The following is a 25,611-nucleotide window of genomic DNA, read 5'->3' on the forward strand; positions in this document are numbered from 1 at the left end:
AGTAGTAAATTGTGTGCCTAAAGTAGGTTGGGGTATGCTGTGTTGGGACTAAGCTTAAGCAGGTATTTAAGAGGATGTTCAGAAGTATTTAGGATTTTCTACGTCATTAAAAGGTCAGCCCTAATACGCCCTTCCTCTAATGCGTAAAGGTTCAGTGATTGAAGGTGCTCTTAATAAGACTTGAATTTGATACCATGAACTGGTTTCGTGGCTCGTTGAATACGTTCCAGCGTGTTCTTATTCTTTGGAGTGAGGGAGGAAACACTACCTTTCCGTTCTCTAGATGGGGACATATAAAACTGTTGGAAATTATGTAGGAAATTCTTCCATCGGACCTGCCGAAAATGTACTTCAACTTTACCAGTGCAAGATTTGCTCGGTAGGCATTTTTGTTGAAGTTGATGTAAGACCTCAGACAGTAGGGTACTAGCACCTATAGATCCTTTCCAACTTGGAATGCATCTGAAAGGTGGCTATCAAAGTTGTGGTTGTAGTCTGCAACATATCTCTGTCCGTTGTTATCTTCCCAACCTTGAAGTCAACTCAGATCCTCTTGAAGTTCCATCTTATCATTTTGGCTGTAAGCTACACGTCAGTGAAAATTACTGTCAGAATACAGTTGCTGAGGAGGGTCTCTTATATAAATCAAGGAGAGAATAAATCCTAGTTCTAAGCCCTAAGGGCCCCTACTAGGATATTCTGTGGCCCAAAGAAATGTTACGATTACCCTGACTCTAAAATCTCGATCGTTTAGTTATGAAGTAAGCCAGTCTCTTGACACCTAATGGTTTAAACCTCCTTGTTATGACCTTGGATGTCTGACTTTTCGATCACACGACTTATCTACCAATCCGGATACGACTTATACGAATCTTCACACTAGGCCAACCAATGACGTTTAACCGGTGTGGGCAGTTTAGTGTCCTTATTGGTCCTATGTCCTACGAGCCCTTCCACTTGAGTCCAGAACAAGATACCAGCTTCCGAATCAGGGCAGATCAGACCAGAATCAGAGCAGATCGTTTATTTCAGGCATACTTAGTTTATATATCAATCACACAGACCGCAACGTACCATAAAATAGGAAATAATATTTGTACACAAATAAGCCCAAAAAGTGGCTGTGAATGTGGGAGGCAGTAGTTAATAAACTGAACATAACTTAAGAACCGTAAATCGTACAATAATAAGTTATAGGTCAAAATAAAGCTTATAATAAGAGGAATATAAATATATGTAATGTAATTGTTGAATAATTATACAATAAGAATATTTATAGAATATTAGTCCATTAATAGTCCTCGGGAGTTACCTGTAATTTAATCTCCACTCGGACATAACACCTCCCCCCTTTTTTTTTTTTGAAAAACCCAACTTTAGATTCTGATTAAAAAAAAAAGAATCATATGTGACTTTAAATTCCTCGACATTCTCCTCCTCCTCGAAATAATGTTGGGTCCTTATGGCTCCAAATTACAACTAGTAGGACTTTATTTAAACCATGTTTCTTGTATTGACTGGAGAATCCACTAAAAATGACTAGATGATGATGAACGACCATCGACTTGAGGTCATTACTTCCAAATTCATTATGAATCTCGTTAGTAGATAATGAGTCATTAAGAAAGTCAACGCCTAACAAAATTAAATTAGATTTTTGACCATCATTTGAAACAGCCGACATATTTTCTTCATTGTTATAAGAAGTTTCATTAAAATTATATGTATTATTCTGAGAACCAATATTTGGTACATTGTCATTAGAAATCGGATAAGTCGACTCAATATCAATTTCTGTCTTCCGGTGATTTCGAGTAACATCTGGTACAATTGGGTTCATCGTGTTGCTCCAGTTATTTTCTGAATACGAGTCCCCACAGCTTTCTCGACTAATAGCACGTGGATCACAATTTTGTTCGAGCTGGAGTTTATTTTCAGAGCTAGACAGAACCAGTAGCGTTTCATTCAATTCTGGACTCTGGGCTTCATCTACAGGATCTGGTTCTTGATCATCTGGTATTGTCACAACTTCATGAGCATTTAGAACAGTATTTTCTTGCTGTGAGCCGGATACGTTACAAATATTACGTTCTGATTCAGGTATAAGGGGATGTGAATCCTCCACAGGATATGCTTCTGAATTGTCCATTGCTGCACCATTATCTGCATGATATATAGATTTCTTATTTTCTGCTTGAATGCAAAGTCTGCCCAAAACTGTTATAAATAGCTCTTGTTGCAAGGCAAACATCTTCTGCTGGTGCTGTAATATTAACCGCAACTGTTCGAAAGAAATCGACATTTTTTTTTTTTGCCAATAATATTAGCTCCAAAAATCACCGGCAATTATACAGCTAATTTATTTCCAAAATCTGAGTCACCACTTGTATTATTATTATTTCTTTGTTGCCAAAATCCCCGTCGCCAGTTGTTATGACCTTGCGTCTCCCAATTATTTTGTTTTTGCCAAAATCCCCGTCGCCAATTGTTATGACCTTGGATGTCTGACTTTTCGATCACACGACTTATCTACCAATCCGGATACGACTTATACGAATCTTCACACTAGGCCAACCAATGACGTTTAACCGGTGTGGGCAGTTTAGTGTCCTTATTGGTCCTATGTCCTACGAGCCCTTCCACTTGAGTCCAGAACAAGATACCAGCTTCCGAATCAGGGCAGATCAGACCAGAATCAGAGCAGATCGTTTATTTCAGGCATACTTAGTTTATATATCAATCACACAGACCGCAACGTACCATAAAATAGGAAATAATATTTGTACACAAATAAGCCCAAAAAGTGGCTGTGAATGTGGGAGGCAGTAGTTAATAAACTGAACATAACTTAAGAACCGTAAATCGTACAATAATAAGTTATAGGTCAAAATAAAGCTTATAATAAGAGGAATATAAATATATGTAATGTAATTGTTGAATAATTATACAATAAGAATATTTATAGAATATTAGTCCATTAATAGTCCTCGGGAGTTACCTGTAATTTAATCTCCACTCGGACATAACACTCCTGATGAAACATATGTAGTTGACCCTATCAATAACTTCTGAGAAGTAAATGCGAATAATATCAACTCTCCTTAAGTGACTAAAGATTATTGTCCATCTGTCCACCGCAGTCAGCAGGTTGGTTGAAATGCTTAAAAACACTGTTCTGCCAAAAGATCAGCCTTTAGGGCCTAACAACTTAGAAACCCTGGTTTTGGCTCGTCTAAGTGGGGCTGCACTACAGAATAAACTTTCGGATTGAAGACAAATTGATCGATTAGTTTGGCTGGAGAAGAATGAGTAGATTGGTCTGTCCAGAAGTTAGAATAACCTATGTGGGCTTGACATGTCGCCAACCACTACAAGGTACCCTATAGAAAAAAACACATCTCGTTGAAAAATGTCTCACACGTATGAGATGCGTTCCTTAAACCGAATATTCTGAATATTCAGAAGGAACAAGAAGGGATTTATGGAACTTCTCAACTAAGAGCTCCACAATTAGAAAGTAGATCCCAAAAACAAATTGTTCTGAAGCTTATTTGAGCATATTTAGTGGGCAGGTGCTCATATTTTGGGAGGTAATTGTCAGCTAAATACACATCAAAGCTATAATTTAAAGAGTCAATTGTCGCTGTTTGTGACTCGGACTAAACTGCTAATAAACTCATCGTAGTTTCGAGAAGTGTGAAAGAACGATATCTTACCTTCCAGGTTTAAGTATATACCTTTGTTCTTTTAAAAAAGCTTCTTATACACTTTTCTGTATTTCTTCTCGGAGTAATTGAGGGTTGAAGAATGCAGCATAACATTCATGCCAACGTACAGTTCAGTTTTTGCGTTATTTAAAAAGGACAGTGGTATTTTTCCTCGCTGAGTAAATTTGTTTGTTTTGATCGTTTATTATGTATCAAGACTACTGTTTTCACTTTAATTGAATTTATTTCAGTTAAAGTATTCGACTAGAGTATCGTTTTTACTGTTCTCTCAATTAGTTTTGTCGTTGGTACTCTTGAGTACCTCTTTTTCAACTGTATCTGTTAGTACTTTTGGTCCTAGCAATCTACAGTTCTTCACTTTTGGTCATTGATTATTATTTTTGTTTCTGAGTATCATCGCGTCTTGAAAAAGAACCCCTCCTAAATGACCGGACAGTGTAAAAAAAGCAGTTATCAACGTCCGGGTTGTCGCTATCCTGTTGAAAGCGGCATGCAGTGCGACGAGTGCGAAGGCTGGTACCACGAGGTTTGCACGAACTTAACGCCTGCTGCTTTCAAACGGTTCAGTAAGAAGGGTTGTGTGTGGCTTTGTCAACAGTGCTGCTCGGATGCAAACAGCTTGTTAACCAAGGCCATCTCACTGGTTGATGCTGCAAAGAAGTGTTTTAGCAAGCATAGTCGGAACGCGTCAAACAGCACTCGATCTGTCGACACGCAAATCAACGTAAAGGAAACTAAGGTTAGTCTGGTGGTAGATGACTCACGCCCGTCAAAGAAGGAAAAGCAGTCCCCAAAGTGGCCTGCCTTAAACAAAAGCTCAAGAAAAGTAGGGTCGTCTGTTTCCCGTCTCCCAGATGGGATCCAACAGGAAACACCTAAAAGCCGCAATCGCAAGGCTCGATCGGTTTCAAACGGTAAACATAACCCGACCTCTCAGGTCGTCGACAACCCCCCGAAATCCAACACTAGGTTTGACGCAACTGTTATTGCTTCTACCAGCACCGTTGACGAATGGGTAAAGGTTGTAAGGAAGAAAAGTAGGGATATAAAAGGGAACCCTGCCCCCGTAAAAGTAGTTGAGAAATCGAAAGCTGATCATAGCGACAGATCAGCTATTTTTCATAGAATCAAGGAGAGCGAGAGCTCTGAACCTAAAGCTCGTTTTGAGCATGACATTGTACTGATTAGGCAGCTGTTTAATCAACTCATGCCTCAAAATATGACTGGGGTCACCTTGCTAAAGGTGTACAGACTAGGGAGTCTAACGGACTCGAAACCAAATCATTCCAGACTGCTTAAAGTAGTATTCAAATCTTCGAACGAACGTCACCTAATTTTACAAAATGGACACAAATTAAAGGGTTCAGGAGTCTTTATCCGAAAGGACCTACCGTTGGCAGACCGTGTTAAAAGACGGGAAGCCGAGAAAGAACTACAACATAGGTTAGACGCTGGCGAAAAGGACCTGAAAATTGTAAATTTTCGGGTTGTGAGATTTCGACAGAGAATGATGCCGAAGCCACTCTGGGTGAAGCACGAAGGCACCTAAACAGGCTTCGGATCTGTTACACCAATGCATGAAGCTTACTTAATAAGCGATCGGAACTAGGTGTACAGATTGACTCTACAAAGCCAGACATAATCGCAGTAACAGAAACCTGGCTGACACAGGATATAGATAGTATAGAACTTGATTTCGAGGGCTTTACGTTAGTAAGGGCCGACAGAACACAAAAGCGCAAAGGAGGGGGAGTAGCTCTATTCATTAGGAATGCTATCCCATTTGCCATTTTCGGTAGTGTATCCCATGAGAGTGGGACGTGTGAATTAGTTAGTCTTCGCTTAAAATGCAAGGGACAAGAGCTGCTGATTGGTTTGGTCTATCGCAGTCCAAGCTGTGAGACAAATGGGATCCTGTTAAGCAGTCTCAATACTTGGTCCCAAAGTGGTCGATATCTAATCCTAGGGGACTTTAATGCACCAATGGTAGACTGGGTAAAACCGCGAATTGAATCGTCAGAAAATTCCTTCAACGGGAACTAGTTGATGTGATTATCACATGTGCCTTAGTGCAACATGTGAAGAAGCGACTAGGTACAACCCGGACACTGAATCATCCTTACTAGATCTTATATTGACTCACTATGAGGATGATGTTGCAAACCTCCATTATATGCCACTCCTAGGTAAAAGTGATCACGCAGTTTTAACTTTGGACTTCCATATAACTGTCAATCACAAGCACGCGTCAGTCCAATCCAGACCCAACGTCTGGAAAGCAAACATACCAGACATCATGCATTCAGCATCGTTAATAGATTGGACAATAGACCCAGAGTCCTCCATTGAAACGGCCTGGGACGCATTTCGAAATTCATACTTAAAAGTTACCACACCTCATATCCCTTGAACTATACCAAAGGGCCGAAAAACTCACCACCATGGTTCAGTACGGAGGTCCGTATCCTTCTCCGTAAGAAAAGGAAAATGTGGGATAGATTTAGGTTACTGGGGACTGATGAATCAAAATCTCAGTATCGAAAGGCTCGGAACACTTGTGCCTCGACCCTCCGTAAGTCTAGAAAACTGTACGAAGAAAAACTTGTTAAGGAATCCATAGAATGTCCTAAACGCTTGTATTCCTATATAAACCAAAGGACAAGGAGAAAAGGAAATATTCCTGCTCTATGGGGAGACAGTACTGCTTCATCATTAGTGGAGGACGACTTTGGTAAGGCTCAAGTGTTCTCGAACTACTTTAACAACGTATATACCATAGAAGCGCCCTTCTCATCAGCGTATACAGATCCCCCCATACATACACTGGATAGCGTGACCATTAAAGAACTCGATGTCTTTGGTCAGCTAAATAAGCTTGACATAGGTAAATCCACGGGGCCCGATGAATTACATCCTAGGCTACTGAAGGAATTATCTAACTTCGTTGCGAACCCTTTAAGTATATGCTTTAATCTGTTCGTAATCCAGGGTCGTTTACCCAAAGACTGGAAAAACGCCATAGTAAGTCCTGTCTTTAAAACAAGTACGAAACACAAAACTGAGAGTTACCGCCCCGTTAGCCTAACTAGTGTGGTTGTTAAAATCTTAGAAAAGATTATTCGGAAGAAGCTGTTTAAGTATCTCGATAAAAACCGGATCCTCTCGGAGAAGCGGCACGGTTTCCGAATAGGTTATTCTTGTCTCACTAACTTATTAGTGGCTCGTGAAAGCTGGTGCGCACTTAAGGACCAAAAGCTACCTGTAGACGTCGCCTTCATTGATTTCAGTAAAGCTTTTGACAAAGTTCCGCACAACCGGCTGTTATATAAGCTAAGAAATGTCGGAATTGGAGGCAATTTATTGATGTGGATAAAAGACTTCTTAGTTGGGCGTCAACAAAGAATAAGGGTGAACTCAAAGTTATCTAGCTGGGAAACTGTGCTTAGTGGAGTGCCCCAGGGCGGAGTTTTGGTGTCAGTGCTATTCCTCTTGTATGTAAATGACCTTCCTTGTCTCCTATCATCATCGGTCTTGCTATATGCTGACGATGTCAAGATATGGAGAACGATACGATGTAAGAGTGATAACTTAGAACTACAAAATGACCTGAAGAAATTATCTGAATGGTCTCAAACATGGCAGTTGCCGATAAATACTTCCGAGTGTGTTGTGATGCATATCGGTCATAAAGGTACAGATACATGCACGATGAATAACTCTGAGCTACCTGTCGTCCAGACATATAATGACTTAGGAGTTATCGTTAGTCAGGACTTAGAGACTACTGCACACTGCCGTGCAATAGCCGCCGAAGATTTTAGAACCTTATGGTCAATACGTAAGGCTTTTAGTCATGTCGACGCTAAAACGTTTTTGACTTTGTATACAGTGTTTGTTCGTCCTAAACTTGAGTACTGCATACATGCGGCTAGCCCCTGCTTAAAAAAAGAGAGTGAGCTTCTGGAAAAGGTTCAGAGAACGGGCGACTAAGCTGATTCCCGGAATAGCGAAGCTTTCGTATGAATCTCGACTGGCCAAGCTGAACCTTTTCCCGTTGTCATATCGCAGAACTAGAGGCGACTTGATTACAGTCTACAAATTGCTTAGTGATAAATTTGCACCTAACGTGCCCTCATTTTTCTTGTCTTCCAAAACAGAGAATTTACGAGGACACTCCAGAAAGTTCACAAGCCGAGAACAAATTACTTGTCAGCTGACTATCGACTTTCCCATCGAATCATCAACGAGTGGAATTCACTACCTCAGCACGTGGTTGAGGCTCCATCCGTCGACTCTTTCAAAAGAAAGTTGGATCAACTGAGAGACCACCATTGCCAGGACTAACATAGGCCATCGAGCCTCCTGTCCTTCCCAAACTGAAACTGAAACAAACCGCGCGTAGTTTGCGCTTGGTGACACGACTGCAAAATCTCAAGGTTTACTGTGCCTATATTTCCAAGGAAGATCCCGAATTAAGACCATTGAGTTGCGCAACATTTTGATGGAAAATAAAAGGACTGGTTTTAGCGCCCTTGGATTTCCTTATCCATTATATGTTGTTGACGTTCTGGATCGAAACTCTTTGGTTGTAGCGGGTGGAGGAGGTTCCGTAAAAACGGGTGTTCCTAATCGGATAGATATTATCAATCTCTATCGAAATGGCCTTGATGCTCGCACTCCCGTTGATGTTCAGGTACTGTCTCATATTTTAGACCGATTTCAACTAATTTACTAGGGTTTCTAAACCAGGGACCTCGTGATTAATATTCCTATCGTTTTTTTATTTTTCTGGTATGCAATAAGTTATTGGAAAGCTTATTTCATAGCTCATCTTTGTGTTGAGCAATTTAATAACACGTACTATATATCATGCATGTATAGTGAATCTAGGTGTTTTATCTTCTCCCTAATTTTGGTGTCCACTCTTCGAACATCGACAATGTCTTAAAAATGTGCAATCATTCGTGTATACTCGGTTCATTTGTATGGCTTCGAGTGCTTAGTATACACTAATTCTTACAACGTCTAACATCGAAATACATAATTTCAAATCTAAAGGCTCAATAACGATTTCTGACAGCCATAAGCAATTTAGGTTCGTTAAAGATTTTGCAGTGTAATACAAAATGGGACTTTGGTGCCATGATTTATGATGTATGTGAAAGCAAACGTACTCAGCACATACTTATCTAGCATAAGTTCCTACATAAGTTATTTTCCTGGGTTAGTTTTTTCACACTGCTGAAAGGACTGGATAGTCCGCACTAACACTTGCTCTAAAAGTTTTACAGTGGACTTTTAATAGATTTTGTTGATAACAGTGCTTAGACTTATGGATTACAATATTGTGGCGGGGGGGGTATATCAATTGTTTGTCTTAAGATTATTGGCATAGTGTAGCATTGTAGATCCAATGATTCGTGGAATTTCATTGAAATGATTGATAAACGAGTCCAGTGCTGATCCTTATGGTACTCCACTTGGTCGATTAACGTAGCTGATTTAACAATTACATGTTTGTGTATTCGGGTTTAGGAAACTTTATGTAGGGGCCCATTATATTTTTACCTGGCTTTTAAAACTAGTAAGCAGAACATGTTTTGAAAAACCGACTTAATGTTTCCAAATCGAGTGCCCAAATCACTGAGCCGCTGCCTCTGTAAAATGCTTAAACCATTGAGACAGCTTCTACTGAAACAGTTTTTATTCCTACAAACCTACTAAAAATACATCCATGTTATTTCTTTGAGTAGTGAATTATGGTCAGGACGTCCTGCTTTTGGCCACTTAGTAGTAGTAGTCTGGAGAGGAGCTAGGTCTAGTCAAACCAACGATTGGTTCATACGCCATTTGTTCCCTCAGGATACTGGGGCCCATGTGCACCAATGGTTTGGAATCAGGGTTTTCCAACTCCCCTAGGTGGACTCTCCATGTCCACCAACCTGGTTAAAGTGCCGGACATTCGCTTTTCGTCCTCTCATTTTTGTAAACAACACCCCCGCCACGAGAAGGCAGTGAGTAGGACTTCCCTGTCAGAGGCTATTTACGCGTGGCCATGTGAGAGCACTTCGAGAGGGTGAGCGGACTCCCCCACTCTCGGCCATACCAGACCATTTGGGGGCCCTATCATTGTAGTGTCAATGTTTTCTTTTCTTTTCTTAGTTCACTGGGAGAGATTTCAATGACACGTTTTAATATTTAGATTGCTTTGCGGTTATATCCGTGTAATTTATCTGCAATATTTCTCTTTTTCGTTTTAGAAATCCGGTGGTTTGGACACTGGCACAGAAGCTGTTATGAGTTTGACGGTCGTCAATCCTGGAGACGGTGGTTTTATTGCTAGTTTGGAAGGTCAGAAGTGTGTAGAGTACATTGTACAATCAAAAGTGAATCTTGTTACCTCACTGCCAAAGTTATTAAATGTTGAAAAGCCTGATTCTACTACAGATGTCTTAGAGGAAACTAACTTACGTCACAGATCAGGTACGTTTTGTCATGTTCTTTTCTGGTTATTAGGTCAATCAGTCATCCACAACGTAGGACCAGGCACATACATGCATCGGTTCAAGTTGCCATACCACATTAGCATAGCAAGATGAACACCGGACTCATAGAAGCAGTTAAGTCAATGGTGGTAATATATAAAAGAAAGATTGCAGATAAGGATATAGTACAGGAAGAAAGAATTAGTTCGTAGGAAGAAAGAAATGAGGCGATTTTAATCTCATAGTTTGAGGGAAGACAAAGAGTGTATACACCGACATCATTGTGATCGATTCTGAGCCATGTCACCAAGAGTCTCCAACCATTGGTTACGATAGTCACATGCACCCCAACCAAGTATTCTGCATCTACCAACATTGCTCAGACCAGAAGTTAGTGACTGCAATGAGTGATGCCACGTTTTGGTTTGGCCACCCCTGACTTTCTTCCAACCATCCCCAACACTAGTCAGCATTGCTCATCGTGGTAATCGGTGTTCAGGAATATGTAACACGTGGCCCAACCACCTGAGTCGATATAGATTCGCAACCTCATCAACTGATGTACCATTATTCACTAATACCCTGTATCTAACCTCACTATTACTTACCTGGTTATATATAATGATCAGAAGTAGTCGGATTATTGTACTAGCTAGGAACCAAAATAGTGCAATTTACAGCAAGTAGAACTAAATGAACGTATTTTCTTTGGAATTCGTAATAAGCGGGTAATCAAGTACAAAAGAATCATTAGTTCTTACAAATACTGCATAATCCCAGCAGATGTGAGCAATATTTCTAAGACATCTGTGATCAAATACTAGTAACTCACGAGTATCTTCTACTCTCAATGGCCACGTTTCGCAGCCGTAAAGTAGAACAGAACGAACTGCAGCGCAGTATACTCGTTCTTTAAATGATAGACGGATATCTCGCCTTCGCCATAGGTGACGTAAGTTGGCAAAAGCCAAGCGAGCTTTTCGAATCCGTGCAGAGATTTCGTCAGACATCAACCGATTAAGGCTGATTAGACTTCCAAGATAAGTGAAGTTGTCAACGCGTTCGACTACTTCACTCCTTATCCTTAGTTCAGGTGTTGACGCAGACCAGTCCTGAAGCAACAACTTGCATTTAGTGGGGGGGAGAAGCGCATCCCAAACATCCTGCCATTGTTGCCGCGTGCTAATAAAAGACTGGATTTTATAGGCGTCTTCACCAAACAGGACTATATCATCTGCGTATTCTAAGTTGATAAGTGAACCTCCTGATAGGAGATAAATGCCCGAAAATTCAGACGACGAGGTTATTCCCAGTAGTAAATCAATGATAAAACTAAACAAAAATGGAGATATTGGACAGTCTTGTTGGACATCACGTGAGGTTGCAAAATCTGATGACAGTTCGCCATAAGCTATGACTCGACTAGTAGTGTTCGAGTAAAGAACCTTCACAAGGTTTATGTACTTCTGAGGTACGAGATTCTAGGGTTCTAGCCAAGGAAGCCTGTTGACCGATTTGACATAGGGTGCGTACGCTGAAGGCTCCAATGTGTAGTTTGGAGCGAGATTTCAATAGACCTGGGACAGGGTTTTAAGCACTAGAATCGTTGGCTATGGTGACATTTGAGGAGGAAGCCGAAAAAGGATGTTTGGAGGTGAAAGTCGATGTAGGAGGAATAATAGAAAGTGAAGATGGAGGTTGATTATGAATACAGTGGTTTTGAGTGCTGTTAGGGGTATGAGGGCGGTTATCACTTGCCGGTTGCCCACACCGTGGAAGGATTCTTCTGGAGGTACCTGAAAAGGAAATTGGATTAGAGATGGTCTTAGTAACCTGAGAGCGTGACCACAGTGCCCAAGGGTCAACTGCTTGAGGTCGGTCACACACGACCTTTTTATGGGTAATTTTCGTGTCAGCTCCGTACTTTTTGGGACCTTACGGCCAGAGACGGATATCCGTGGGATAAGGCGAGGTGTGCATTTTTAGGGTCGACCTTTTCTAACCCCACCCCTTCTTATGAGAAGGCAGCATCGCTGTCATGCTGGTTGTCTGAAGGAAACACCTTACTGCTGTCACACCTCTGTACAGTGAGCAGTACGACTTCGCCTTCGGACCTTGGGTTTGTTGCTCTTAGTCTTACCGCTCTTCAACCGACCTGTCTGACGTGGTAGGACCTTGAGAAACAGTTGTTCTAGTCAGTATAGCTCGGTTGCTTTATCACGATAGGCAAGCCCGACCACCACGTCAAGGTAGCAACAACGGTTATCATTATTATTATTGTTCTTGTTATTACTGTTATTCCACTCATACACTAATCCCTTTTCATTATTGTTCTTTTTATTGTACTCACCCTTCATTCTCTTCTCTTCGCAACTTCATTGTTATTGTGTGGCACATATGTATTTGGTGCCCCCTTGTCCCAAAGTTTATGTGTTCAAAGAAATAAACTGTTCTGATATGGTGCGGTAACAGATTGATGCAAATATGTGCCAAATGCTACTTTGTTTGTAACTGTATGACTGTTTCGCTTTTACATTTTTCCGAGTTGTCATTACGAAAAACCTATGCGTCGCTATGAGATCAACAGGCCGGATTTCGTAAGGATCGGTCGTGCACAGACCAAATCGCGGCTCTACGGATCATCGTTAAACAATCAGTTGAGTGGGATTCGTCGATTTACTGTTGTGACATCTTAGACTAGTTCACATTATTATGCTCGATTTTAATTAGCATTTATTTGTATACCTGTTTTATAAAACATCGGACATAAGTTGTCCAGCCAAGTTTGTTTAACTCAACTTAATCCCAAGCAAGTAACACAACAGAATTACAAATTTTATATGGTCTTTATAATGAAAATACACTTTTGTCCAGTCTGTATGTTCTTAACAAGCTACTATAGGATCTTGGCCCTGTTTAAAATGTTCACAAAAATACATTCATATGTATTGAACCCGTTCATGTTACCTGATTTTATTCACTCATGCTTTCCTTTATTCTCATATCTAGACATTTTACTTAATAATTACTATGGTGTATTCTGTAAATATCTGGTTTAGGAAGGCATTGGAAGGATGACAAAGATTCTAAGTTGAATAAGATGTCTACCTCAACGCAGGACTCTGATAAGAAAGACAAGAAAAATAGTGTATGTGAACCAGTGCCTTTAGAATGGGAATTAACCAAAGTTCGTGAATACACACTCATGGAACAGATTTCTTGTTCAGCTGATGATTCTGGCTCTGAATCACCATCGGGATCTGCACCGAAAAGTTTGTCGGGAATGCCTACATGTGTAACACATGGTGGACCTGCTGGTACTTGGTTAGCTATTGGTTCTGATAGTGGATCTGTCTTTCTTATCAATCGTCATGTTCAACAACGTTTTCTTGACGAAAAACAACTAGGTGATAGTCCGTATCAGGTTTGTTGTATGTCTGACAGTTTTGATATTTTGATGCTTCTTTACACTTCTGCTCTTAAAGCTCTAGTTAATATAACAGGATTTTTTCGATAATACAAAGCATAATCGATTAACAAATGTTTCGTTCAATTAATTTTGTTTCTTTTAAACATACAGAAATGACGTGATTGATAAAATCCAGCGTGTATTCATTCTACATTTTCCATTGTAAATTGTACACGCATTAATTTAGAATAGATGGAATATAGCTAGCAATGGAACCCAGGATGCGCATTGGGATGTGCCTGCATCGGAGTGAATGTTCGCAACGGGATTCGAACCCAGTACCGTTCGCTTCAGACACCATCGCGTCATCTCCTTAGCTACTGAGTCCTGGTTTCGAGTCCCGGATAGAACATCAACTTTGGGATGCAGGTATATCCAGCTGACAAGTCCCAAAAGTAAGACGAATCGCGTGTCTCGGATTTCACTGCTAATCTTATTCCAATTGATTTTTGCTGTTCTATATATATATATTGAAAAGTCGATAAATGAGGAAAGCATTTAACGTTGTACAACTTTTTGTCGACAGTTAGTGAAGAATTTCCTTCAGTTCTTTCCATTTTTAAATTCCAGTAAATAAAGAACAGATTGCAGCAGAATAACATTCATTTTATCATGAACTCTCCTCAGATAATTACAATCTGGAAACAATATAGCAATTTCCTAGAAAAAAGTAACTTAGAAACAGGTTTTTTCGGAATCAAAAATTTATACCACGGTTTATATATTACCTATAAGTATAAACTAGCTGAGTAAAACTAGGGTTTTTTTGCCGACTACTTAGTACCACTTAACATCTAAATATAGTGCTCACGATGTTGAGTCACTTACGCCAGCTGCTATACTGCAATTCAATCGATATAATTTAACCAGCGCTAAGAACTAAACAAACACGACTTTGGCCACTACTCATTGACCAATCAATGTGTCAGGTGCAAGCATACGCACTCGGCTTTAAGCCTCAGTGTTTATTTCTCATTTTATTATCCAATTCTCCAAACCAAGGTGGATGGGGCAGGTTTTTAACCCATATAATCTGTTGTTTAAACGATAAGTGACCGAAGCACTGAGCCATCTCTTTACTGCAGCATAAAAATTATTATTAAGTACGTGATTTTAAACCAATGATATGGTTACTGGTGGTAGTGATAAACTTATTATCATAAAAATGTTTATTATTATTATTATTATTATTATTATTATTATTATTATTAATGTCTTCCTTTCTTTGTAGTCACTGATTGTATATCCAGATGTTAGTGGTGGCTTGTCAACTGGTGTTTGCAGTATGGCTTTTTCACATGCATATGCATCTAAACAGGATGATTCTACTTCATATCCCCTATTGGCTACAATATGCGATAGACCTGATTGGAGTACATTAAGAGTATGGTGTACTAATGTTAATCTCCCATCAAAATCACTCCTATTTTTAAATGATATTAAATCAATGCATTCAACACTGAATTCTCGTCAACAACTGGTCAAATTAAAAACTAACACTTCAAAAAGAAATCCTAGTAATGAAAGAGGTATTCGAATGAAAACTTTCCTATCAAATTCAGACAATGATAATTCATTTAAAATTCAAGATGATATTTTATTCAGTCAATCAATGGAAAAATATCCATATGCAATTGCTTCTTGCAGTTCTTTGTCATCTTATGGAACTACACCGCCACCTTCACCGAATCTTGTATCTACATCGAATAAAGTAGTAAGTAGTGATGATAACAAATCTGTGTTATTTTATTTTTCATTTTACTTTAATTGATCATATGTAATATAATTTGAACTGTAGTTCAAACTTGTAGTCAGATCATTAAAAATTTTGTGCTTAGGTAACTAAGTAACAATATTAATTAGCCACTGACATAAGAACCTATTGCATAACTTGACTTTATTTATTTTAGGCCTCGGTTAATTTCATATGTCTTCTATGGTAATCCCGTTGTCAAGTCAGATTAACTTGACGGCCTGATATTAAAAGTCAGATACTCAATATTTTGGTAATAGATATGTTTCAAATTGATTCAATAGACCACAGAGATTGTAGAAAGTATGAAATGTGTCTGATGTGGATCGGTATAGCGGTCAGTCTTTATGTTTTATGGATTGATTAAAGTAGTAATCAATTGTAGTATAAATTATTGAATGTGCTCATATGTTACAAGTGGTTGATGGATACAGCCGACAAATTGTAACACACAAAAATGGATAAAAGTCAATAGTTAATTATGGGAATAAGTATAAAATAAATAATAGGACTAAACTTGACATGTTTAGTAGTCAAATGTGTGTTAGGCCGTATACTTGCTTGAACTACTCTAGGTGTATATAGTAAAGTGTTTTAGGTGAACAATATGAGGCTGTTACAAACTACATTGAAACACCAAACCACAGAATCGAGTCCCATTTGTCAATCAGTGAACGGATAGTTAAGGAATATAGTTGATTCTTACGTAATAGGTGGTAATTCATTGTTTCAGCCCAGTTGTCTACTATGACTTTGTCTTGGTGATTTATTAGGTGAGGTTTGTAACAGATAATTTAAGCAATTTATACTGGAACATAGTAATAATTATCCGAAATGCAGTTCCAGGGGGTACCTTCTACTTTGCAATTACTTTGATGTGTGGTAGTGACTTGATGGTTAGAGCACTCGGTTACCAACCGTTAGGTTTCAGGTTATAATTAAGTTCTACTTCAGGTTGAACAACCCGGTATTATCCCATCATAAAGGTGTATTTCCAGGATTACTACGTTAATGTATAATCTAATTTCAAATTTCTCAAAAATGCATATTCTAGTATCTTAACCCATACTTCTAGAATACGATTACCTTATAGTTCATAGCATATGCATGTATAACGACCGTACTTATCACTAAATTATAAACATGTTGCTTCATTTTGACAATTAATTATGCCAAAACAGTGGTTTTATGTTGCTTTCTTACTCTTTACTGTACCATTCATATAACCAGTAATCATAGATATCCGATTTCTGTGGTAATATTATTGATAAGATGACCTCAAATTATCTAATTTTACAAATAATTGATATTTCTAATGTGTGAGGAAATCCTCAGTAAATTTTTTTTTATCGGAAGGGGTTTTGTGGAGTTTAGTAATTTCAATAGTTGAAATCATGAGTCAATTGAAGCTAGCCCACCATGGAAAACCTGGAAGCACTGAACGGCTGTTTCGTCGTAGTATGGGACTTCTCACCAGTGCGTATCCACGATCCCGCCCCCTGCGAGATTCGAACTCAGGACCTACCAGTCTCGCGCGCGAGCGCTTGACCGTTAGACCACTGAACCGGCATCCAACGGTGTTAATGTCTAACTTCAACCAATTCACGAAATTGCGCCACCGTACACCATTGTCTTCAGTGGGCTGATATCTCACAACAGACCTGGTTGAACTCCACTGGTCACGGCTGACAGGTCCTGGGTTCGAATCTCGCTGGGGGCAGGATCATGGATGCGCACTGCTGAGGAGTCCCATACTGGGACGAAACGGCCGTCCAGTGGTCCTAGGTCTCCCATGGTGGTCTAGCTTCAATTGACTCATGATTTCAACTATTGAAATTTGTTTCTGTTTAGACTTCTACACGGACGCTTTTCTCATCTGAATGGTCGTTATCGCTTTGATTTTGCCAATTTTATATTTCTTAAAATCGTCCTTTTAGCTATACAAACACTTGTTTTATTACAATTTCAATTTGTTGAATATTAAACTTTTTTCTCAGTTTTTAACTCTCTTCTCTTTCATTCACGTGTAAATTCTTGTTGAAGTTGTTATGTGTCAATCTTGCGGTCTATCTGGTTAGCGTAAATCTCGTTTTGTATTAGAGAAATCTTAAAATCATTCAGAATTCAGAATCACCTCAAAGTATTCCAAAATATAACGATTATTTGGTGAACTATTTAAACAACAGACGCTATTGTACAATCAAATTTTGTTTTTACTGTTTTTTGTAAGTTTAGTCATCATTAGAATATTATCAGAATTGAGATTTGTGGAAATTGTAGTAATTTTAGTAGTTGATCTTAGTCGATCTAAGCTAGACCACTATTTAAAACCTGTAGGCACTGGACGGCTGTTTTGTCCTAGTATGGGACTCCGTAGCAGTGTGAGTCCGCGATCCCTCACTCGGGACACGAACCCAGTGTATTCGGTCTCGAGTGTGAACACCTAACCTCGTGATCACTGAGCCGGCATCCAACGGTGATAATGCCTAACTTCAATCAATTCATGATCTTGAGCAACCCTTCATCTATTGTCTGGAGTGGATAACTGTCTCCACCCGTTACCGATTGGACTCCACTGGTCACGGCTTCTCATTAGAACTCCAAAATGAAGGGTTGTGCAAGATCATGGATCAATTGAAATTAGGCATTGACACCGTTCCATATAGACTCAGTAGTCTAGAGGTTAAGCGTTTGTGTGCGGGGTCGTGGGTGCGCATTACTAAGGAGTTCCATACTAGGACAAAACAGCCGTCCAGTGCCTCCAGGTGGTCTAGCTTAGATCGACTGATGAATTCAAATATTAAAATTATTGGAATAATTAAATAATTTGAGTAAATATATGCATAGGATTTTTGTGAACGATTTTCATTTATAACCATTGACATGTTATAGTGATCTTATCATTATTATATAATCTAATAGGCATCTTTGTAGTTATTTTCTACTTTACTAAACTGCTAAGTGTTTTTTATCATTTTGTAAATTGTAGACATCAGAACGTTCTTCGGATCGTTCTAATTATCGCTTCAGACATTGTCAGTTTATGAAATATTCTCTCAAATCTCCAATTTCATCGAATCAATCTTTATCTTCCTCTGAAGGTTTAAAGACCAGTGAAATTTATACTGTTGAATCTATGCTTGTTACTACGATTCAGCCTTTGTGTGCAAATCGTCGGAGTTTTAGTCGTTTAGTTGTATGGTCAGTACCGCATCCTTCTGAGGCGGCAACCTTTGAATCGTTATCGTCAAATAATATAAAAATGCATCAACCAATTCAACTCAACACTTTTGCAGAAATTACTCTTCCTCAGGGACATTTACCTGCTTGTCTAGCTGTTCATCCAAGTCGGTCACGAGGCTTAATTGGTGTGGGCACTATGGAAGGACGTGTTGATGTGTATTTGTAAGTTTACTACTTAAATTTTATTATGTTGGTTATATTTACAGTTTATGTAAATCAATAAACTTATGCGAGTTCCGTACAATACTAATGACTGATATCTTTCATTGGGCCAGTTAGAATTGATGTAACAACACTCCATCAATAATTTTATTGTTTGGAGTATTGTTTGAAATATTTGAAAAAAAAAACGAAACTTAACTATCATAATATCAGTAATTCCTTACTGAAGTTTTATTCTAATGATGAATTTGCCACAGTCTATACAAACAACAACTGATGGCACATTCAAATGGCTGGCAGTGTCACCTATTTTTCCTCCCTTTCTTGAGAAAATGTTTCCTTCGTGAACAGATTCTACACTTTCCTTTTTCATGGAATGCTCATCGAGTTTATATCATAAGGTTTCCTCCTACATTGGTTATAGATGATGGTATTATAACAACATGAATATATTTCATTGATCTACTAGTTTCTCGAGTTCACCTTCTATAAGATCGGTTCATAAAACTAACTATTCAAGAAGAACGACAATCTTCTATGGATACTAATTCTATGTTGTCTAATAACTAAGTTTCATACACATAGTTGTTCCCCTTATCATCATAATGATAACAAGGACAAACATTCTATTTCGTTTGGTTCTCATCAACTGCTTATAACCTGTGATATTTAAAAGCCTAACTACAAAATGAATTTAAATTACTTACATATCAGCATAGTTATAGCAAGGATATAAACAAATTTAATAGACTGAATAAAATTGTTAATATTTACCTTGTGTAAAAGAACATTCTACAACATTGATTGTAACAAGAGTTTAAAGGGTTTAGAAACAAGTGGTTAGTTACCTAATGAATAAACTCTGATAATAAGTAAGAATAAAATGAGTAAAGTTCATTTGATTAGAATAAGATTACTGATCTAGAAGACAATCGAAATGAACTAAGAAACGTAATGATGTTATTAATTCTTGCTCTCTTTAATATAATAACTAGGTGTTCCGTTATTATCATCCATCGTCCATATCAGGATTAACATTGATAATCTTCAATGTAGGCATCTTGATTAGGAATTCAATAATCCACTTAAAAGGTTAATTGTAAGACCGATATAACAAGTAATAAATTATAATTTTGTGAATATCTTTATTTCTATTATGAAAGGTACTCGTTTTTCATATATGAACTACTCTTTTGCAGAGAAGTAAAACTGTTATAGTCTATAAAAGCAGAGCCACTAAATGCCCTGGTACGGCCGATAGTGGGGAAAGTCAGCTCTCCCTCTCGAAATCCTCTCACATGGTCACATGCATACAATCACTGCCTTCTCGCGGCAAGGGTGTTTTTTATGAAATTGAGAGGACGAAAAGCGAATATCCTGTAGTTTAACTCGGATTTGTGGGTACGGTGGATCCACTTAGGAAAGTTAAAAACCCTGATTCCAAGCCAATAGAGCACATGGATTTCAGGATCCTAAGAAAACAATTGGCGTATGAACCTATTGTTGATTACCGGTTACCATGAAAGTGCATCTCCTTACGATGCTCCACTGCCTTGTGGATCAGACCTTCAGGTCGAAGGCTCCGGGTGTGGCCGCCTAAGTAAATCACCTGCTTCGGTCTGGGCACGCGAGCAGTATCACAGCCCTCACACATATCAAATGAGAATAATGTGGCGCTTATGTATTTAGTGCCCCCTTGTACCAATATATGTGTTAAAATAAAATAAATAACTACTGGTAACTTTCGAGTATCCTCTACTGTTAATGGTCACGTTTCACAGCCGTAAAGTAGAACAGAAAGAACTGCTGCGTAGTATACTTGTCCTTTTATTGATAGACGGATATCACGCCTTCGACATAGGTGACATAAATTGGCAAAAGCCAAACGAGCTTTTCGAATCCGTGCAGAGATTTCGTCAGACATCAACCGATTACGGCTGATTAGACTTCCGAGATAAGTGAAGCTTTCGACGCATTCGACTACTTCACTCCCTATCGTTAGTTGAGGTGTTGACACAGACCAGTCCTAAAGCAACAACTTGCTCTCCAAACATTTTGACATAACATTAAAGATGTAAATCGCTGATTGATCATAATATTTTGCATAAATCTTTTCCATTGCATTTTCTTTATTTTAATGATAAAAATGACAAGTTAATAATTGTATTTCTTTTTTTTTCTTTTAAACTTTATATCCTAATTTAGTTTATCACCGTCAAATCATTGTTTAGTCAATATTTATACATTAAATAATGCTCATCCAATATTTGTTACTGCTTTAACTTTCTTACGAGAAGATTCATGTGTATTAGCTAGAACATCTAAAAAACCTATATCTCGTCTTCCATTAAAATCAGATTCATTTGATTTAGTTAGTGTAAGTGTAGATCGTCTTGTAAAATGGCATCATGGTCCAACCTATTCAATTGTTGGTAAATTATCCCATGGTATTATTAATATAAATAATAAGAATAAGAATAATGTTAGTTTATTAAAAACTATTATTAATGCAAAAACATGTATTTGTGTATTTTGTTTATTCAGTATATTATTTTTACCAATATTAATGGTATTTCTTGAGTCTATGTTATCTAACTTTTATTAGTTCTTCTATTTTCTTTTACTAGTTGAAATTCTTTTTTGTTTGTTTGTTTGTTTGTTCGTTACCTGTTGATTTGTTTCCCTTTTTTGTGTACCGCTGTTCATCGATTTCAGCTCTCCCCATCTCTCCCTCTCTCTCTCTATATATATATATATATATAAACGTGTATATTTTGTCAGGCGTAGTTTACTTCAATATGACCGATATGTCTTTCATTAGTCCAATTCATCTACTCATTTATTCTCTTATTCATCTTTTGACATTATATAATTAGATAATAAAATTGTAATTTCATTTTGCCTAATTTGTTTCATACTTACTTACGCCTGTTACTCCTCGTGAAGGAGTATAGGCCAGTTACTAGCATTCTCTATCCAACCCTGTCATGGGCAATCTTTTCCAGCTCCTTCCAATTGTTATTCATCCTTTTCATAATTATAAATAAATTATATATGCATAGAAAATGATGTACTTGTATACCGTGTACACAATAATCTTTATGATGTGTGTGTGTGTATGCTTTGTTCTATTCTATTCTATTCTGTTTTGTTCTAGATCATCTAAACATACTATCCATTGAATATTTATCGTTCCTGTTAATAATTGCCTTTTATGGTTTCGGTTACTGAATGTTTTAATTGATTGTAGATATAATTAATTAATTAATTAGTTAAATGAAAGTGAATAATGTATGGGTGTATGTATGTGTGTGTGTTTGTATGTGATACATATATACAGTCAATCACTTGAGAACTAAATTGATTTCTTAAAAGCTTATTCTTTCTCTTCTAATTTAGATTAAAGGTTGTTTGTTTGTTTGTTTTTCACAAGAAAAATGTTTACTTGGTTTCATTCAATTTTTATCAATCCAAATGAATCAGTAGTATCAGTCATTTGGATTCATTCATTGATTATTATCAATTTTGTTATTCTTTCTAGTTGATCATTATTATTATCTTTATTGATTTCGTCATATTCACTTCTCTTCAAATTGTACTTGTTTTTTTCTTTTCTTTTCTTTCTTTCTTGTCTTCTTTCATCTTATTCCACAAGTAATTCAATGGTTATTATTATTATTATTATTAAAACTAATCATCTTGATGAGTTATGTTTTGCAAAAGCTTAAAAATTAATAAATAAACAGAATAGAGACAATTTCCTTCACTTATCAGACTAGTTTATAAGAGCGTAAAATTTTAATGAGTATTTCCCCCCCTCTAATTTTTCTTCCTCTTTTTTCTCCCCTCCCCCTCTATAAAACAGCATTATTCATGATTTAAATAATAAAAAAAAATTTTTTAAAGGATGATCTGTTTGATGAATATCTAGGCTACTTGTTCCTGCTATGTATCTAGATATTTTGTTTGTTTGTTTGTTTTCACATATTATTATGTTAATTAATTGCATAATCTATTCAAATGGGTTTATGAATAGTTTACAACCTTTCGTTATAAAAGTTATAAAAACTTACAATCGGAGACATTATGATGGTTGATAATATGTATTGAAAAGAGTGTATATTATTCAAATGTTGACTTTTGAAATCTCAATATCCACTTACTTACTTACTTACGCCTGTTACTCCTCGTGAATGAGCATAGGCCGCTCATCAGCATTCTCCATCCAACCCTGTCCTGGGCAATCCTTTCTAGCTCCTTCTAGTTGTTATTCATCCCTTTCATATCTGCTTCTATTATCCGGCGTAATGTGTTCTTTGGCCTTCCTCTTTTCCGCTTCCCTTCAGGATTCCAAGTTAGAGCTTGCCTCGTGATGCAGTTTGACGATTTGCGTAATGTATGTCTTATCTATTTTCATCGTCATTTCCTAATTTCCTCTTCAACTGGAAGTTGGTTTGTTCTCTCTCACAGTAGGCTGTTGCTGATGGTATCCGGCCAATGGATGTTGAGTATCTGATGATTATTCAATATGTTATTGTCAGGATCGTTCAAGAAATAAGTAAAGTATAACTTATTGAAATAATTTGTATTGAGAATTCTATATTATAACAAGTAATACAGTGAGATCAAATTATAAAGTTGAATCATAAAAATAGTAGTTCTATCAATGATAGAAAGAGATAATGGGAAAACAGATTATGATTATAGAAAAGAAGAATATTTAATAGGATATAAAGTTGAAATTTAAGGTCTATATGATGGACACACAAAAAGTGTGGATGTATCTGGATCATTATTACTTATTTTAAATTACTTTATCCTATTTCTTCTACTATTAACTAGAGTTTTGCATGAACTTCAATCACATAGTTTGAACTTACCAACACTGCTCAAATCAGTCAGTAACTTCAGTATGGTGACTGTACTTATTTCAGAGTACTAAGCCAGTCAGGATTGTATGTTGAGGTAAGGTGTGATTGGTTATGTCACATACCAGCCGTTTCAGTGGATGAGGATTCACAAATTCATAGTCTCACATGGAGTCATTAACTGATATCCTACATCTAAGACTATAACTACTCACTTGGTGGTCCTAATGTATACGAGCAATGGTCTGAAGACACTAAAGCCAGTTGAGTATTCTAAATCTGTGCTAAGATTTCGCTAAACGATAATTCACCAGGATCTATAAGACTTTCAAGACAAATAACTTGGTCGATGTGCTTAACTATATCACTCTCCATTGTTAGTTTTGGAGTTGATGCTCTGTTTCTGAAGATAATAGGATTTTAAAAGTAATTGTCAGAAGCAGTCTGTTGCAAATGATTTTTCATTGATTCTGAGTTTAGTCAGGGGTCACAGATATCCCGGATATTGCCGTTTACGATTATTGGACATGTGTGGTGCATATTCCAACCTGCTAACTCACTGGTGATTCACAATCAACATACCATTTTCATTTGTCACTCTATACCGACCTAGCTACAACATTACTTTGTTGGTTTAGCTTTAGTAAACCAAGTACCTTCAACAAACCTAGATTGGTATGTAAACTCAAATACGTGGTAAATGTAACGGAATCATTCCTATTCAAAGTTTAAAGTACAAAAGCTAGTGAATAAAGTAATTTTGTAGCCCGGTATCTGATTATAATTCGGTCGTACGAGGGTGCTATGAACATAAATATTCCATTTAATTCCGTATATTACCTAGGCTAACCCTGTTTATGTGACGGGGGTAATGTGAAGCCAAATGTGCGTTGTGTTGGATGAAGCACTCATATATCACAATAAAAAGCGGAGCAAAGACGAGTGAGCCGACTCGATTTAATTAAGCGTGACTCAATATTTATAATCGGACAAAAACAAGTAGGATAAGCAATGCACACACATGCACTCCTATAAAAACAATCAAAGTTAATAAGCAAATAATTAACAAAGCAAAAAGGTAGTTAAAGAAAGATACTCAACACTACACAGTCATTTCTCTAGCATTGTTCTACATCACAAATGTACTTTTATTGGTTCGTTCCTTTTAATGAAATAATTTTATATAGTTCTGATCATTGGTTATCTTTCAACTCAGAATGACTAATGAGATTACTTTTCATATCTTCATTGATTTATTCAATGTAAGTGTAATAATTTTTCATTAGCAGCTTAAACAACATGACAAGAGAGTATGAATTACTCTATTAGGGTCTTATATCAATCATTTTCAATTATCCAATAAGAACTAAAATGGAAGCATAGTCAATTATACTCTAATAGATATTAGTAAAGAATGCTTGTGATTAATTCAAGTGTTTTTCTCACTAATTATACTTAGTACAAAGTAAAATGAGATCAAGGTATCTTTAAATTATAAGTCTATATATTCTGATGCTCAATAACTAGAGATATTTTCAAATACGATTCATACTAGAATTTAGTGTCTACTGCATAATACTTCTTTTTTTTTATTGTGTTCTCTTTTACAAGCTGTTTGCAATATTCTTTGATATAAACCAAATTTATGCTCTTCATGAACTTAATTACACTTTTACTTACGTGTAAACAATCTTTAACAGGTTACCAGAGTTCCGTGTATTACTTTACTTGTGCCTTTTGCTCTCAGTGGAGCATAGGCCGCCGACCGGCATTCTACAACCCATTCTGTCGTGGGTCTTCCTTTCTAGTTCAATCCAATTGTTGTTCATTCTTATCATGTCTGTCTCCATTTCTCGGCATAATTTGTTCGTTGGTCTTCCTCTTTTCCTTTGGCCTTGAGGAT

At 37.4% G+C, this 25,611-nt stretch overlaps 2 protein-coding genes across 3 annotated transcripts; one reads left to right on the top strand and one right to left on the bottom strand.

Moving 5' to 3' along the window:
• Positions 1-1,009: 1,009 nt before the first annotated feature.
• Positions 1,010-2,707, bottom strand: MS3_00004644 (uncharacterized protein). The gene has a single exon (XM_051212589.1). It carries the CDS (start codon positions 2,300-2,302, stop codon positions 1,415-1,417), a length of 888 nt encoding a protein of 295 aa, XP_051072780.1. The 5' UTR covers positions 2,303-2,707; the 3' UTR covers positions 1,010-1,414.
• Positions 2,708-8,229: 5,522 nt separating this feature from the next.
• Positions 8,230-25,093, top strand: MS3_00004645 (uncharacterized protein; the record flags this gene model as incomplete). 2 transcript variants are annotated; one of them, XM_012944471.3, is made up of 6 exons in its annotated part: positions 8,230-8,421; positions 9,989-10,211; positions 13,273-13,637; positions 14,914-15,396; positions 18,425-18,840; positions 21,046-25,093. In XM_012944471.3, 6 exons carry the CDS (start codon positions 8,230-8,232, stop codon positions 21,443-21,445), a joined length of 2,079 nt encoding a protein of 692 aa, XP_012799925.1. In that variant the 3' UTR covers positions 21,446-25,093. The 2 variants fall into 2 exon arrangements, with proteins under 2 accessions (XP_012799925.1, XP_051072781.1); XM_051212590.1 differs by having other exon boundaries at positions 9,989-13,637; positions 14,914-25,093.
• Between the last annotated feature and the right edge of the window lie 518 nt (positions 25,094-25,611).

This window comes from Schistosoma haematobium, chromosome ZW (assembly GCF_000699445.3).
Source record: "Schistosoma haematobium chromosome ZW, whole genome shotgun sequence".
Classification (NCBI taxonomy): Eukaryota; Metazoa; Platyhelminthes; class Trematoda; order Strigeidida; family Schistosomatidae; genus Schistosoma; species Schistosoma haematobium.

What these genes read in the sequence shown, in the direction of transcription:
- MS3_00004644 (XM_051212589.1), bottom strand. Translation starts at nt 2,302, where the DNA reads ATGTCGATTTCTTTCGAACAGTTGCGGTTAATATTACAGCACCAGCAG.